The following is a 17,322-nucleotide window of genomic DNA, read 5'->3' as shown; positions in this document are numbered from 1 at the left end:
TGACCACTTATTGGAAGTGCAAAAAAAAGAGTCAAAATACACGTGAACAAATGTCTGTAGGATTTTGTGGAGGTTTTAAAAATTATGAGGGGCAGACATAGGCTAGATAGTCACGGTCTTTTTCCAAGGTTCAGGAAATCTAAAACTACAGGCCAGATGGGTTGAAGACGAGAGGGAAAATATTTGAAATGAGGTCTAAGGGGCAGTGGTTGGTCTATAGTCAAGCTGCCAGAGGAGGTGATAGAGGCATTTTCAATCACTGCATTTAAAAAGTATTTTCAAAGGTTTGTGGATAGAAAGGGAATAAATGGATATGGGCCAAATGCAGGAAAATGGGATGAGTGTTGATCAGTACCTCTGGCTATATAAACAAACTGGCATATGGATCTATTTCTGTGCTGTTTGGCTATGACTCCATCAACATAATGGGCTGAATGGCCTCCTTGCCTTGTTAATTCCTTGCATGCACAGACACCCACATAATGGACCCCTTCCCCCTTCCCCCCACACCCCCCCCTTACGCACACACACACACACACACACACACACACACACACACACACACACACACACACACACACACACACACAAACAAATCGAAGGCAGCAGTCAGCTCCATCGAGACCACGCTGATTAACTGCAGAGGGAGTCTTATCTCCATTCTCGGCTAGTTTAGGTGTGTGAGGAGCTTACGTCGTGAGTGGGAGAAGAGCTCAAAAAACAAACCCTGCCGCCTCGTTAAAACTGACAAGCCAGAATTCAAGGATTTCAGGATGGGTCGACATGAAAATTAGATAGTGCAGAGGGGGATATAACTGGCTTGTGAGTTTAGAAATCTCAGTTGTTAATCCAGATTTGTTTCTGCTTGGTGCTGTAATTCAGGAATGTTTTTGATTGCAAGCCAAGGACTAGTAATGCTCCATTTCTATACAAGGCCATAGCATCATATCAAAGGCAGATAAATCTTGCACTCACTGTCAACTCAAATCCATCCAGCCCATTCTAAAACACTGATCTGTACTGACCTAGCAAAGGGTCAGTATATAAACTCTCATCCTTGTGTTAAAATCCTTCAGTGACCTTGTTCCTCCTTGTAACTCAAATTTGCAATCCTTGAGATTTCATGGCCTCTTCCTTGAACAAAAACAATCCACCACTGACGGTCACATCTTCATTTTACAATGCCCCGGGCACCTCCCTTAGAACATAGAATGTTACCACACAGTACAGGCTCTTTGGCCCTCTATGCTGGCTGATGTATATATTCCTACTAAAAGAAAAAGTACTAAACCTTCCTTACCTCGTAACCCTCGATTTTTCTTTCACCCATGTGCCTGCCTAAATGCCTCGAATGTTTCAGCCTCCACCACCACCCCTGGCAAAGCATTTCAGACACCCACAACACCCTGTGTGAAAATTTACTCCTGATGTCTCCCCTTAACCTTCCTCCCTTCACCTTGCAGAGATGTCCTCTGATGCTTGATACTCCTGCCCTGGGGAAAAAGCAGAGGCTGTCCACCTTATCTACACCTCTATGAATCTATTGTCTCCTCTCATCCAAAGAGAAAAGTCCCAGCTCTGTTCACCTTGCCTCATACAACTTATTTTCCAATCCAGGCAACATGTTGGTAAATCTCCTCTGCACCCTCTCCAAAGCTTCCACATCCTTCATATAATGAGGTGACCAGAATTGAACACAATACTCTTCCCTCCCCACTTCTCTATACCTCCTCCTTCCCACTTTGTGGATGGTCACCTGTGTCAGTTACTCCCTGTGAAGCTAAGAATCTGTCTTCCCTGTTGGACAGCCTTGGGATGCTTTCATTGATGGAGAGAGGAGAGCAGAGAAACATTAAGAGGGTTCTGGAAAACAAGGCACCCACTGTCAAGCCAAAGGAAATTGAGGATATTCAAAGATCTGGATGCAGCCACAGAGAAACCACGAGAAACCGCAGTGTCAAGCTGCACAATAACGAACTCTTCATGAATAAACAATACCTGACACCAGCTTGATCAGGTGGGATCAATTAACAATCCGTACAACTCACAGAAAAGACAACATTGGGCGTACACATTTCACCCTCAAGTGATGCTGGTTCCCCAAACAACAAAATGCAGATAAATCTTGCAAACACTGGACACCAGACACTGAATGGTGATGGGTTGGGCACTACTAAAGCAGTTGGAAGGTCACCTCAGACTGTCAGAACATTCCTTGTGTGCAACCAATAGATGTCAATCACCCACTACATCCTGCATTTGCTGTTGTTATCGAAGGAGCCATTTGAAATGTTGCGTCTATACTGCTCATTAAGCCATCCCATTCCCTCACTCATTTTTATTGTAAACGATTCTTTATCTCCAATGGAGGGGTTATAAGTCTGTACCTCCGATGGAATGAGTTATATATTTTTACCTTCTGCGGATGCTACGAGACCTGCTGAGTTCCTCCAGCATTTCTGTGTTTAACTACAACCACATTTCCATCTGCTCCTCCCAGATCCTCCCACTCAGCTGCACAAGCAGCTTGTTCACCTCACAGCCTGCACACCTTTGGGATGTGGGAGGAGACTGCAGCAACCAGGAAAACGTGCAAACTCCACACTGAGTGGATGGCGCTGCGCAAAGGAACCACCGTTAGCTGTGCTGTAATGGCATGGGGTTGGGGACAGCGCACACTCACTGAGGTAGCCGATGCTGGAATCTGAGGCAACAAAAACAACCCGCAAGAGAAACTCAGCAGATCCAGCAGCTTCTCTGGCAGTGGAGGAGGGGGGAGGGGGGGGGGAAAGGAATTCCCCCCTCCAAAATAAAAGATGCTGCTAAACCCACTGTCTTCCTCTAGCACAGGGTATCCAAAGTGGTCAATATCGATCCAAGGGGTTGATAAATGCCAGAGGGTCAATAAACAGTGGGGGAGAGGGTCAATTGAAATTTTGGGGTCAAAAGCTGATATTCAAATAAGAAATAAAAATACATAAAATACAACTTGCTGATAAACATTTCTGATTTATATATAATTAGTTTTTATGTCTATTTATTTTATATTCTGTTTACTGAAACATAATGATAATAATATAGTTATAACAATTAGTTGGAATTATAAGAAAATGGACCGTTGTAATACCTGTTTCCCGCGGTGTATCTACGGAAAATAGTGCCTATGGTAGGGGTGGCCAACCTTTTACACTCCACGCGTCCAAATAAATGGCGACAAGGTGGCCGCCATGTTGTGGGGCTTTGGCCTCTTAGTAAGTCGTGGGCGAACAGGAGGGCGATGTGGAGAAGGAAGAGGTGTGTGTTGATGGGGGGGTGGGTTGGTGCTGGGAGGGGATGTGTGGTGCCGGCGGTGGGGGGAGGTGGGGGGGGGTGTGGTGAGAGATATTTACAGGGGGTAGGGGATTCAGAACAGCAGTCTGTCAGGGCTTGGAATGCAGTTTCCATCACGAATGCATATGGAAACTGCACGTCTACTTAATCATTTATTGATTGTTTTATTCATTTATTTTTGTACATGCCTGAGTTTGAGGGATCAAGGATTGCATGAAGGGGTCGATGGTCTAAAAAGTTTGGGGGCCTTCGCTCCAGGAATTCTATTTTAGAGCAGAGGGTGAATTTCAGCTCTTGTGGGCTGTGGTCTGATCAAATTTCCTGCACTGCATTAGATCATTTTGCTCAAGTGATAAATCTTTACTTTCAAATTCCTGCATGGGACCACCTCCCCTCTCAAGATAATTCCCCTCAACATCTTTGCTCACCTCCAATTCCAGCCTCTTGCACATCCTCAGGATTAAATGATCCAGGGTGGGCAGACTTCCCCAAATCCGTCTCCTGCACCACCGCTCCAAGATACAAAAGCTCTGTGATGACCCTTGGGACATTCTGGGCACAAGGTCAAGGAACATTTTTGCTGCTGTCTCTGCTCCTTCATGAGCACCCTCACATTGTTTTTTTTATTAATTTTGAGTTTTAAATTTAGACCTACAGCACGGTAAGGGTGGGAGGAAACTGGAGCATCCACACAGTCACAGAGAGAACGCACAAATTCCTTACAGACAGCGCCGGATTTGAACCCTGGACCTGATCACTGGCACTGTTGCAGTGTTGGGCTAACCGCGATGCTAACACGACATGGTTCACCTTACGCGGGCAGCATGACCCTTTGCACTTGTCTTGTTCCTTCAACTTCTGCCTGGATGTCTCAATGCCATCTGTCCAAATTATCACGCGAAAAAGAATGCTTCACCCAGAGAACTTCCAGAAGATGTGAGGCAACACAGCCCTGTACATCACAGGCAAAACCATGCCCAGCATCGAGAACACCTACAGAGAGGGCAGCAGCAATCATTAAGGATTCACACCACCCAGTACACACTCTGTTCTCACTGCTGACATCAGGAACAAGGTATCAATGCCACAAGATTCGCACCACTAGGTTCAGGAATAGCTGCTACCCCTCCACCATCAGACTCCTCAACAACAAACTCATCAGGATCTCATTTGAGGACTCTTACTTTTGAACTTTCATTAATTTTTTCCTCTCTGTTTTTCAGAGTTGGCTTGTTTACATTTCTTCACAGCACTTGATTTTCCGACTGGGCACAGATGGCATCAATATCAACTTGTCTGGTTTCTGCTAGCCCACCCTCTATTCTCCCTCTCTTTTCTCGGTCTTCTTCCCACGAGCTCTCCACCCCCTTCCCTCTCTATTCCTAGAGCCATCCCTCCTCCCCCCAGCATGCTGCTGTGCCCTCCCTCCCTCATCCACCTATTTCATCTGCCTTTTGTACCGTGCTCCTCCTCCATACCATTTTGTTTGGGTGCCTGCCAACAATTTTCCATACCTTGACGAAGGAGTCAGGCTTGAAACATTACTGATGTATCTATTTTGCTACATACTCAGCTGCCACTGTTTGCCAGCTGAGTTTCTCCAGCATTGTGTTTTTAATTGTTTACATGTGCATGTTAAGTCCAGTTTTTTTGCACTACCAATAAGTGTTAATTCTGCCTCACCTGCAGGAAAAAGAATCTCTGGTTTGTATGTGATGTCATGTATGTTCTCCGATGATAAATCTGAAAGCAAAAATCTGTCTTACCAGAGGATCTCAGTGGATTGAGCAGCATCAGTGGGAGAAAAAGAACGGTTGATGTTTCGGGCCAGAACCCTTCATCAAGAAAGCCCAGCACTTGAATTGAGACAGATGGGTCATTACTATATCTGTTGAGTTTGGGCCAGTGAGGTGTTAAAAATATCCTGATGAATGATTTGGATGTGGGACTAGTTTTGCTGGTTCAGCACTCTATCCAGGCCATTGTTGTTTGCCTATCATTCCCCTCTGTTCTTGATCAATATTTGCCGTTTCGTAGAACACGACAGCACAGAAACAGGCCCCTTTGGCCCTTCTAGTCTGTGCCAAACTATTTTTTTTCTATCTTAAAAGAGATTAACAACATGTTTGAAATTTTATATTTAGAACGATGATCAAGCTGGGTGCAGAAAATGTTCTGCCTCTTTGATGTCAAAGACAATAATTTCAGAGCTGAGCAAACCACCTAATTCTTCCCTTTTCTTACACCCATATCCATCTATTTTCCTGACATCCATGTACCTATCTATTTTGAATGTCCCTTCTATGCCAGCTTCCATCACCACCCCCAGCAGTGCATTCCAGGCACCCACCACTCTCTGTGCAATTAAAACTTACATCTGAAATTCCCCTAAACATTCCTCCACTCACCTGAAACAGATGCCCTCTGGTATTTGCTATTGTCGCCCTGGGGAAAAGACGCCGGCTTTCCACTCTATCTAAGACCATAAGTCACAGGACCATAAGTCTGCCTCACCATTTAATCGTTTAATTATGACCTGATCTATTTTCCCACTCAGCCCCACTGCCCGGCCTGGCTATTCAAGAACCTATCATTCTCTAAGCCCATCATAATCTTACATACCTCTCATCCTTCATTGCTTCAAAGTGAAAGCCTGAACTCTGTCAAGCTTGCTTCATCAGACAGGTTCCCCAATCCAGGCAACATCCTGGTAAATCTCTTCTGCACAACAATTGGTAATTCTGCGTTGTCTGCAGTAAACACCATTTAGGATTAAATTGCAGAATATCTCTCCCTCAGAGGCAAATAAATCATTGCAATTCTCTTCTCTCAGATAGACGTGGGGACTATGATCAGTCACAATCAAAACAGAGATTGATTGATTTTTGGATATGCAAGGAATGAAGATAAATGAAGAAATGGCAGAAAGTGGTGCTGAGGTACAAGATCAGCCAAAATCTTGAAATGTAGAACAGTTTGATGCACTCAATGGCTTACTCCTAGTTCCACGCAGTAAAGATCATCTATAATATCACTGGCGTCCCCTGCTATTCCCAAAGACAAACAGATCCCAGAATCTTTCTTGCAAAACAAGCAGTCCTGGAAGTTTCCAACACCAACAGACATCCACAATCATTTCAATACCAGTGGATTCTCAGTTGCTCATCGTCGAGATCCTGTTGGTCTCGACGATGAATGAGTGAGAATTGAAGCCAAGACCAACTGGAATCACTCTCCTGAGGCCACCAGAGTTTCCAATACCAGCATGGACTGGAATCTCTTTTCCAATACCAGCAGAGTCTCAGACACCCATCTCCAAGTCCATGAAAGATTGGAATCTTTCCCCACGAGAGGGCTGGTGACCTAGATTCTCACCCAAGGCCTGACACACGCTCACTCGCCCAACAACGAGTGTGGGGTATGCAGGCTACAGATGCTGCCCCCTGTCAAAGCGCCACGGCCCTCAACCAGACAGACGAGAGGAGACCACCTACCTGCGCTGCCGCAGCTCCTCCTGGCCCGCCAGCTGCCATGAGGGGGCAACATGGGGTGGCCACCCCTTCATACGAGGACAGTCAGTCACTCTGCACATGCGAGCCTGTCTGTCAAATAAAGGGGCAGGGATCACCATGTCCAAAATGGGCCAAATTAGGCATCATTCAGACAACCACAGGCAACCCCGAAGTGGGTCTATCCAGATCACAATTGCGAGGCAAGGGAATTTTTAGAAAAAAAATAACATTTGGCAGGGAATTGCTCAAATGCCTGGCAGCGCATTCATCTTCCCAGACTCAAAGGGCACCCTGGCAAACCCAGAGGTGAACCGTTCTCTTGCTTGATTTCCAGTTGTACCTTACTACTAGGTCCGGGGGGGGGGGGGGGGGGGCACCTCAAATCAGGTGACTGGCAACTGCCAGAAATCTCTGCAATTCTCATGGAAGCAGAGCCTGCGGACAGAGTTTAGCACAGGATCTCTCTCTCTCTCTCTCACGCACACAAATACGCACAGAAATAATTGTCTGCAAAATAACACACCGAGAAAAAAAAAGCAACACAGAGCAGTTCCACACAATCCGAAGAGGAATTTTTCAAGCGGTTCAGTCGGTGCACGGGGGCAATTGCAAAGTTTAATCGCCCAGCTTCGAGCTCTCTCACCTGAAGCAGCGGTTCATGAAGCAGCTCTCCCGCAATCCAGTGGATCCAATTCATGCGCACCGCGTTCCGGGGAGAATCAGACCTCGGGGCTCGCATCCATGGGGAGAACTTGCTCGCACTTTGCTCTCACGCCTTCGCCCCGTAACTCCTCGCAATCAAGGTGCATTCTTGCAGATGGAGAGAGAGAGAGAGAACGTAAATAAATCATTTGCGCTGGGTTCAGCGATTGGGCTGCAGGACGCGAAGGGTTAATTCACTTGCCGCTCTCTCCAGCCCACATCCCGAGCGTTGTTTCTCCCGGGAAAAGAATGGTGCGCCGATTCATTCCCCCTCTCCCGTCCCTGGGTCCTCCGGCCGCCGCTCAGCATCGCCGAAGCTGGCGAGTCTCCATCACCTCTCGACGAATGCCCTGGAGCCACTCTCCTTCTGTCGGATCGCCCTCCTCCCCCCACCCCCCCACCACCACCACTGATCCCCCCCCACCACCACTGATCCCCCCCACCACCACTGATCCCCCCCCCACCACCACTGATCCCCCCCCCCCACCACCACTGATCCCCCCAACTTGTTTGAAGGTCCCACCTTCAGGTCCCTCGTCCGCAGACGCTGCTCGCGTTCTGGCACGGATGCTCAGACACTGGGCATGCCCCTTGCTGTTTCATGTGGGAACTCGGATCACCTCTTGCTCACGCAATCCTTCCCCTCCATATCCCTTTCTCTATCTATACTTTGCTTTAAGATCCCCCCAATCCAGACTTGGGAGCAATATGAACTGATGAGAAAATTATCCCATTCATTCCAGGACGGGATCAATGTGTGTATTTGTTGCTTCATCTGGACGTCGCTCATACAGCGCAATAACCACAGCCCCAACCATCAACCTCTCTCATGCTCTTCCCCCATCGTTCCCAAGGACCTGCTCCTTTCCCCACACACCGGGCATTATTGACAGTGGCCGATTCACCTGCCAACTGACATGCTATCCAGTTGGAAGAGTTTGCTGGACCTGATTCGGAAGTCTGCAGATGCACTCACAAAGATGCTGGAGGAACTCAGCCCGGGTGTCTCAGCGTCCATGGGAGGTAACGATCTTTGAGGCCCGAGCCTCTCTTCAAGGTAATAAACGAAGAACAGGAAGGCAACCGAGTAAATACTGAAGAGTGGCAGGGGCAGGAGTGCAGATCAACAAGAGGTGTTCATTGGATATGATTAGAACATGGTTGGAGAGCTTGAGAGCAGGGTGGGGAGCAGTGAGACCCTCACAGAACTCCCTTCAAAGAGAGGAGGAGAACTTCTTCAGGGTAGACATCCCTTGAAGAGTGTCTTAGACATGCATGTAGGCCCCCTGTTGCCTCAAGTTAATAGGCCAGAAAGGTGAGCAGGTCCACAATTGGGACACGGGGTGGGGGGGGGGGGGGGGAGTTGGACGTACCCTGTTATCACTCTGCACATGAAAGATGAAGAGTGGCTGCATCCAGTAGTGAGAGTGGAGCCACATTCCCCTTCTCCTGGAAGTCCCAGAGAAGCCACTGCCATCCCTCCCACTGGGGTCTTGAAGGTCATGTCAAAGTGAGTGTTATCTGCCAGGTCCTGGAGGTGGTAGATGTCATTTGTCTCAAATTTGAGGGACTCCATCGGGACCTGCCACACGAAGAGGTCCCTGGGGAAATGAGGGACCTTTGCCCAGGTCCTTCACTGTCAGCCCGACACTGTTGCAGATTCTTTGTGGTGCTGCCGAATTTGCTGCCGCAGCCATCCTGGTGATCGCTGATGGAGCTGGGCTTATTGCTGAATAGGGTGTTACATTGGTCCCCATAGCAGCATGGGTCCATCCCTGTGTCAGCAGGCCAGCTCACACCAGATGATCCCTCTTCCTTCTGGATGGTGCAGCTCACATATCCCAGTGGGTTAACTCATTTGGATCAGTCTCTCCCCTGCCAGGATCACAGATTCTCCCCTGCCAGATTCTCCTATGCCAGGAGACCACCAAATCTCCCCTTCATAAGTATCTAGTTGTAAGAGTAAAGTAGAACGCCTGGAGGAAATTCATGTGGCTATCGGGACTGCCCTGGAGATCTAACTGAGGCAGCAGTTCTATTAGCTGCATCACTGTTCAGGAAACTATAGGATATCAGAAGATAATTTTCCTATTCTTCTTCATCCACTCAATAGGGCAAAGAAACCTCAACTTTTAATGGATAATCCCAAAACAGCATTTTAAAAAGGGCTCCACTCCCTCGCTCAACCTAGATTAAGAGTATGGACAAAGCTTGCACCAATAACCTTCTGAGGGAGATCAGGACTTGTGAAGGATCGTAAACCATCACCCAGCCTATGATGTGCTTGGGGAATGATGTCCTTGATTTCTTATAGGAAGATAGGTGCTTTCCTATGGCATTACACTTCTTGGAAATGTCTTCATGCCTTGAAGTGGACTGGATATTCCTTAATGGGGTATTAGGGCAAATATTTGGATGAGGAAGCCACACAGATATAAATCTAGATTTTTTGAGGGGAGTCATCACTTGCGGAACTGGTATTGGACAGAACTCTGCCAAAACTGTGAACGAGGTTCATATTTGCCCCTCATCATGTATCCCAAGTTTTCAGATCATTGTCAAATCATGGCTTCCTTGGGTATGTTCGTCATGTTTCCTGCACATTGGAAGCCTTTCATTGTGATTGTTTTGGAAGGCCAAAAGAGACATGGAAGACATTGTAAAAATGAAAGCCTTTTGTTTTTGTTTGTCTTCAAAAGCAAAGGAGAGCTGTTGATTGATGGATGCTTCTATTCCTTCTTCATTCTTTCTCCAAGCACTGCTTGGGTGACACACTATATATAGACTGGGGTCTGTAGCCAGACGCACGCACGCACGCACACGTACACAAACACACACTGACACAGCTCGAGTTCACAGTTCTTAGAAAGGGCTGATGGTGAATATGTGAAAACAGACCTCTGCTGTCAACAGGAAATTAAATCGGTGTGAGTCACAGAACAGTATAATTATTCACATTTGCAAACTGGCCAACGTGCCAAAAGGCAGATTGAATGTGGTACGTAAAGTAAAGTGCTGGGATTCAAAAACTAACATCATAACAGCATATTGATTGAAAGTGTTTCAAGGTTCTCATTAGCATCTGAAATAGACAGCTTGGAATCTTGGAGGAAACAAAAGGATGTTGGAAGACACAACATAGAATGACACCATTCTTAAACATTCTGCATTGTGTATTATTGTGACCTAATTCATGCAAGGGATGTAGCTCAATGTTATCACAACAGATGCATTTGGGTTTGAGGCCCACTCCAGTCTTGGGTGAACCCTCGCAAGGTATCAGGCCCTGATGGCATTCCTGGCAGGGCATTGTAAGTCTGCGCCAACTAACTTGCCGGAATGTTCACAGACATTTTTAATCTCCCATTGCTGCAGTCAGAGGTTTCCACCTGCTTCAAAGGGCATCATTCATCCTGGTGCCTGAGAAGAGCAGAGGGAGCTGCCTCAACAAATATTGTCCAGCAGCACTGACATTTCCTGTGATGAAATGCTTTGAGAGGCTGGTCATGGCCAAAATTAACATGTAACTGAGCAAAGGACTTGACCCATTGCGGGGTTGAGATCACAGTTAGCAAAACTTTACAGCGCTAACCATTGGGACCGGACCTTGGTTCAAATCGCATGCTATCTGTAAGGAGCTTGGGCATTCTCCTCGTGTCTGTGTGGGTTTTCTCCAGGGGCTCCGGTTTCCTTCCACACATCAAAACATACCAGGGTGTAGGCTAATTGGGCAGTATGGACTACTAGGGCCTGTTACAGAGCTGTACATCTAAATTTAAATTTAAAATATTCGCCTTTCATCACAATCACTGCACAACAGGTGCAATATCATTGGTTCTTCACTCAGCTCTGGATTACCTTGAAAACAGAAACTCATATATTCTTCATTGAATGCAGCTCAACCTTCAACACCATTATTTCCCTCAGTGCTAGTTAACAACCTCCAAACCCTCTGCACCCCCTTCTGCAAATGGATCCTTGACTTCCTCATTGAAAGATCACAGTGGAAACAACATCTCCTCCTCAAGGATGCGTGCTTGGCCCATTGCTCTACTCACTTTACACCCATGACCATGTGGCCAGGCACAATTCCAATGCTATCTACAAATTTGCCGATGACACCACGGACATCGGCAGAATCACAAACGGCAATGAGGAAGCGTGCAGGAGAGAGATAGATCAGCTCGTTGAGTGGTGTCACCACAAAAGCATTAGCAAAACCAAAAAGATGGCCGTGGATTGCAGGAGGAAATCAGAAGTCATGAGCCATTCATGAAGGTTGTTAACTTGGCCTTCAACATCACGGCCACAGACTTCACTCCATTGAAGACATCGACAAGAGGAAATGTCTTAAGAAAGCAGCCTCTATCCTCAAGGACCCCCAGCACCCAGGCCATGCCCTCTTGATTCTGCTATCATCGGGAGAAAGGGAACAGAAGCCTCAACGGCACAAGGACATCTTCTTCCCAACTGCCATCAGACTCCAGAATGATCAATAAATCAAAGGCAGTGCCTTACTTTGGCTTTACATACACTATGTTTATTTATTTTGTAAGGTGGTTTCTATAAATGTTTGCACTCTGATACTGGTAGCAATGCAATGTATTTTATGATTTGTTCATGACAATAAATTCTGATTCTGATATTGATTCTGTAGTGGAGCATTGAAGGATTTCTGCTACTTCTGTTTACATGGGAACTGCAGCACAGAAAGAAGTAACTTGACCTAGAAGGTGTATGCCGGTGTTTACACAAACCCCCTCCTGCCATTTGACATTTTCAGACTTTTACTTCCCCCAAAAATTCCACATGCGCACCATTCTCTGGGTAAAGTGGTTTCTCCTGAATTCCTCTCAGGTTTATTGATGATCTAATATCTACCTTTCCCATCATCAAACCTCTGCAGAAAGATTCTGATTCTAGAGGGAAGAACAAGTTGCCGAGGTCTGATACGACATCGGAAACCCTGGCAAATTTCTACAGATGTGTGGTGGAAAGTGCGCTGACCAGCTGTTGGGACACCAATACCCTTGAGTGTAAAGCCGTGCAAAAGGTTGTGGACACAGTCCAGGACATTACAAGTAAAACCCTCCCCACGTCGAGAATATCTGCAAGGAACGCTGCCATCAGAGAGCAGCAGCAATCGTCAAGGATCCACACCACCCAGCACACGCTCCGTTCTCGCTGCTGCCATCAGGAAAGACTCGCAACTTCCAGGTTCATGAACAGCTGCTCCCCCTCCACCACCAGACTCCTCAACAGCAAACTCAATCAGGGTCTCACTTAAGGACTCATGCACTTCATTGATTTTTTTTCTATCTCTGTAATATACAGGCAGTTTGTTTACATATACTTGTTTGATTACATGTGTAAGTTAAGTCAGTTTTTTTTGCACTGGTGATTCTGCCTCACCAGCAGGAAAAAGAATCTCTGGGTCGTATGTGATGTCCTGTATGTTCTCTTGACAATAAATCTGAAATCTAAATCTGATCTGAATGTGAAATTTCTCCTCGGTTGTCTGTGAAGTGGAGATCTTATCTGAATGAATTGCTGCCTTATTCTAGGTTCCCAATGAGAGAAACAACCTCATAGTATCCACCTTCCAGACCTCATCTAATTTTTCTGAATTAAGCACTGTACAATGAACAGACACAATAGAACTCTTGCTCACCGCATCAGCACACACACATAAAGTACATTAATATAAATTATATGAGCATAATGCAAGAGAAAAAGATAACTAGATAAATATTCACGTGCAAAAAATGTGCTGCCTCAATAGTGGAGAGAGATAACAATTATGGTTTTTTTTAGACTGCAGGCATGCAACAGCGCAATCAGGGAATTTTGTCACGACACGGGCAGTCTAAAAAGGAATGTGCGGGAATTTGAAGTCAATTCCTGCACCGCGATTTATCCTGCAGGACCACTACAACTTTTTGGAGGAAGCCTGCTGTGTAAATTGTACCGGAAAAATTCGGTGACTGTCATCCACTCTTCTGCACGCCCGACCCCCGGGACTGTTGTTCTCAGGTCCTTACAGTCTAAAAAGGCGCCCACTGTGACCAACCACATGGGCAGTAATTATGTTAATTTTTTCCCCGATATTGCAGTCTAAAAACCATAAATGAGTAGGGGTCCAGTCCACTTAACTTTCATCTGATAGAAAATATCTTATTTCCAAAAGTCAACTCAACATTGAGCTGCTTCCCAAAGAAACGAGTTCCCCTTTTGTGGAGACCAATAGTACCCACAACTACCTAGCCTCTTGCATATTGTAGAAAAATTTCCCTCCCTCTTTGTACTCCATTGCCTCTTGAACAAGGTCCAGAATTCTATTTGCTTTCAAACCTTATTTGTGTTCTACCTGCATGAGAACTGGCTGAGGCATTGATTTGGAAATAGTGCTCAAATCTTGGTTTTAAACAAAAGAAACCAAAAAAAAGTCCAATTGAAATATCAGTTTGCTAAATATTTGTCCTCAATAAAACTCTTTGTTGTCAAAAGTCAAGCTTATAAGAATTTACGTTTTGATTTAGTTTGTGTTCAAAATACTTGTTGGTCTCTGATTATACCAAATGTTTACAGGAGGTGCTGATCAGCTTCACAATGGTGAAGATAGGGTCAGAAGTCCAAGTTACAAATGAAAGGCGTGATATTGGGAGGAAAATAAAGAAAGAATTAAAATGATAACCTGAGTGGGATTTTCATTTAGTCGCACTCAACAACAAATATGCCCAGTGAGTGAATTTTCTTTTAATTATTGAAACTACCTGATTTTACCAACAGCTAATAAACATCGAAACAGCCCCACCTAAACCAAAGTAATGAAGGTTAAAGATTCATGGTCAAATCATAATGCAGCTGTCACCATCCATCAGAAGTTATTGCAGTGCCTCTTCAGTGGACCTTATGAGACAGCCTGATTGAGGAGCTTTCTGTCAATGTGGAGTTAATATGCAGGTTATGCTTGACTAATTTCATTAGTGCTTTTTAGACAGCAATGTTGAAAAAATCTGTGAAAAAATTTAACATAATTACTCACCCTGTGGACGTTTACACTGCACGCCTTAAGTTCGTGTGTGGGTTAGTCCCAGTATTTTTATGTGGAACAATGTGGCCTGAATCATCAGCTGGACATGAGGTGAGTTTTGCAGTGCGACTTAGACTCCAGGCTTCCCCTGAAAAGTAGGAGGGGTCCTGCAGGATAAATCACAGGGCACGAATTGACTAATATTCCTGCGCTTTCCTTTGTTTAGACTGTCTATGTAATGGCAAATTTCGTTGATTGTGCCATTACATGCCTGCAGTCTAAAAAAACAGTAATTGAATGATTTTGAGGAGATCACAGGGAATGAATGTGGGGACACGATGGAGGTGGAAATGGATTTTCAGTCAGTAAGAGTGGCAGATACATGACACCATATACAATCCTGAGATTCTTTTTCCTGTTGGCGAGGCAGAATGACCACTTATTGATTGTGGAAGAAATGTACACAGCATACACATGTAAGCAAATAAAGAAATGTAAACAACTGACTGTGCAATGCAGAGAGAGAAAACAAATAAAGTGCCAAAGAAAAATTCCTTAAACAAGTCCCCAATTGAGTTTGTTGTTGAGAAGTCTGATGGTGGAGGGGTAGAAGCTGTTCCTGAACCTGGTGGCACGAATCTTACAGCACCTATCCCTCTTCCCTGATGTCAGCAATGAGAATAGAGTGGACGCTGGGTGGTGTGGATCTTTGATGATTGCTGCTGCTCTGACGGTAGCATTCCCTGTAGATGTTCTCGGTGGTGGGGAGGGCTTTACCTGTGATAGCCTAGGCTCCATGCTCAGGAAAATTGGTGTCTCCATACCAAATATCTGTAGAAAATTGCCAAGGTTTCTGATGTCATATCAAACCTATTTAAACTACTGCTGGTGCGCTTTCTTCACAATGCCATTAGCGTGTTAGGTCCAGGAAAGGTCATCCAAGATAGTGACTCCCAAGAATTTAAATTTGCTCACTCTCTCCACCTCTGGTCCCCCAATGATCACTGGATTGGCTTTCCCTTCCTGAAGCCAACATTCAGCATCTTCATGTTGGTGACATTAAGTGCAAGGTTGTTATTGGTGCACCATTCAACCACGTGATGTTGTCAGTGAATTTGTCGATGATGTTGTCGGCATACTGAGCCGCACAGATCAGAAATTCATTATGAAACTGAAAGAAGTTGGGATTAAAGAAGAGGTTACATCTGGACAGAGAAGGCTCTGCAGAACAGAGAGCAGAGTTTGAGAAGGAGTGGAACACACAAAACTTTTGGAGAAACTCAACAGGTCAAGCAGCATCTTTCGGAAGTAAAGGATAGCCAATGTTTTGGCCTGAGCTCTTCGTCAAGGTTTGAGAACGAGGATATATTGTGACTGCAGTTAAAGCAAAGAAACAAATTAAGAAAGAATTTGGCCGTAAGAACGGCTGAGAGGATCACCAGAGGCTCTTCTCCACTCATCCACAAGATCTACCGGGTTCATTGTCTGAAAATGGCACGCAAAATTATCAAGACCCCTCCATCCTGCAAACAGCATCTTCCGTTGGGAAAGAGATACAACATCACCAGGCTGTGGAACAGCTTCTTCCCACAGGCAGTGAGAATGCTGAACGACCAAAGGAACTGATCACACTGACCACCCAAGACTCTCATGGTCACAAAACAATATTTCTTTGTATTTATGAATATCTGCCCTGCATGTGTATTTTTTTGTCTGTATGTGTATTCTACCTGGTTGTGTGCCTGCATGTTTTGCATTGAGGACCAGGGAATGCTGTTTGTACAATCAAATGACAATAAACTTGACGACTTGGAGGCAGTTCAAAGAATATTCACTTGCCTGCTTTCTCAATGGTGAGATATGGAGATTCGCTGTTCGTGGATGGTGAGGAGAAGTTCGGTGGTGACAACAGGTTGGCCTCTCAACCTTCCTTGACATCAAAGCTTTGTAACTAAATTCAAGGGAAAACCGTGCGGAAAGTCAGATGGCTTGCACCGTTGGTGGAGAGGGAGAATAGACGAGGGAGGCAGTTCATGGAGAAGCTAAGGAATAAATTGAGGGGGAACTTGCTGCTGTTTAATACCAGCTGCATCATAGTCTGGTATGGGGACAGCAATACTCTTGAGAATAAAGCCCTGCAAAAGGTAGGGGCCACAGCCCAGTCCAGGACATCACAGGTAAAACCCTCTCCACCCATCAACACCTTAGGGGTTTGCAAATTGTTTGCAGGATTTCCACTTGGAAGATTATGGAGAAGGGGGAAAAAAAAAGCATTGATATGGAAGGCAATTGAAACATCAAAGGGTTTCTATGGCTTCCAGACATTCCAAAGCACCTTACAATCTTTGAAGTATGGTCAGTATTGTAATGTGGTGATCAGGAAGTCCCTTTTGTCTAACAGCAACCAGTGAAATGAATGACGAGCTCATATGTGTTAATGATGTTGATTGAGGGATGAATATTGGACACAACAGATAATTCAGGATGGAGTCAAAGAATATTTTGTTTTTGCCTGAGGCAGAAGGATATGGTTTAAAAGCTCAAAAAAAAAGATGGACTTTAGACAGGTAGCCCTCTCTCATTACTGCAGTCTGGGAATTTGTGTTTATATCTCTGGAAGAGAGCAATAGCCTGCTCTAAAAAGAGCTTCTCACATCCATTTGTTTGAAGGATCCCATCTGAAACCAGCTGACCACATTACTTGCACTCAGGACTGTGGTCCTGAACTCTTGCTACACTCTTGGA

General features: G+C 45.4%; 1 protein-coding gene across 2 annotated transcripts in view; it reads right to left on the bottom strand.

Moving 5' to 3' along the window:
• Positions 1–17,322, bottom strand: part of LOC138736267 (ras-GEF domain-containing family member 1A-like) — a 181,049-nt gene that overhangs the window by 73,479 nt on the left and 90,248 nt on the right. Inside the window, exons 1-2 of one of the 2 annotated variants that reach the window (XM_069885493.1) lie at positions 16,417–16,528; positions 7,486–7,652 (exon numbers count right to left, since the gene is read on the bottom strand). In XM_069885493.1, coding sequence (XP_069741594.1) covers positions 7,486–7,581 — 96 coding nt within the window. In that variant the 5' untranslated portion in view covers positions 7,582–7,652; positions 16,417–16,528. Of the gene's footprint in view, positions 1–7,485; positions 7,653–16,416; positions 16,529–17,322 lie in introns of those variants that run through there. The other variant, XM_069885494.1, reaches the window with a different exon arrangement.

Source organism: Narcine bancroftii, chromosome 6 (assembly GCF_036971445.1).
Source record: "Narcine bancroftii isolate sNarBan1 chromosome 6, sNarBan1.hap1, whole genome shotgun sequence".
Classification (NCBI taxonomy): domain Eukaryota; kingdom Metazoa; phylum Chordata; class Chondrichthyes; order Torpediniformes; family Narcinidae; genus Narcine; species Narcine bancroftii.
Note: the sequence above shows the minus strand (reverse complement) of the source record. Positions and strands in the feature narration are given on the sequence as shown.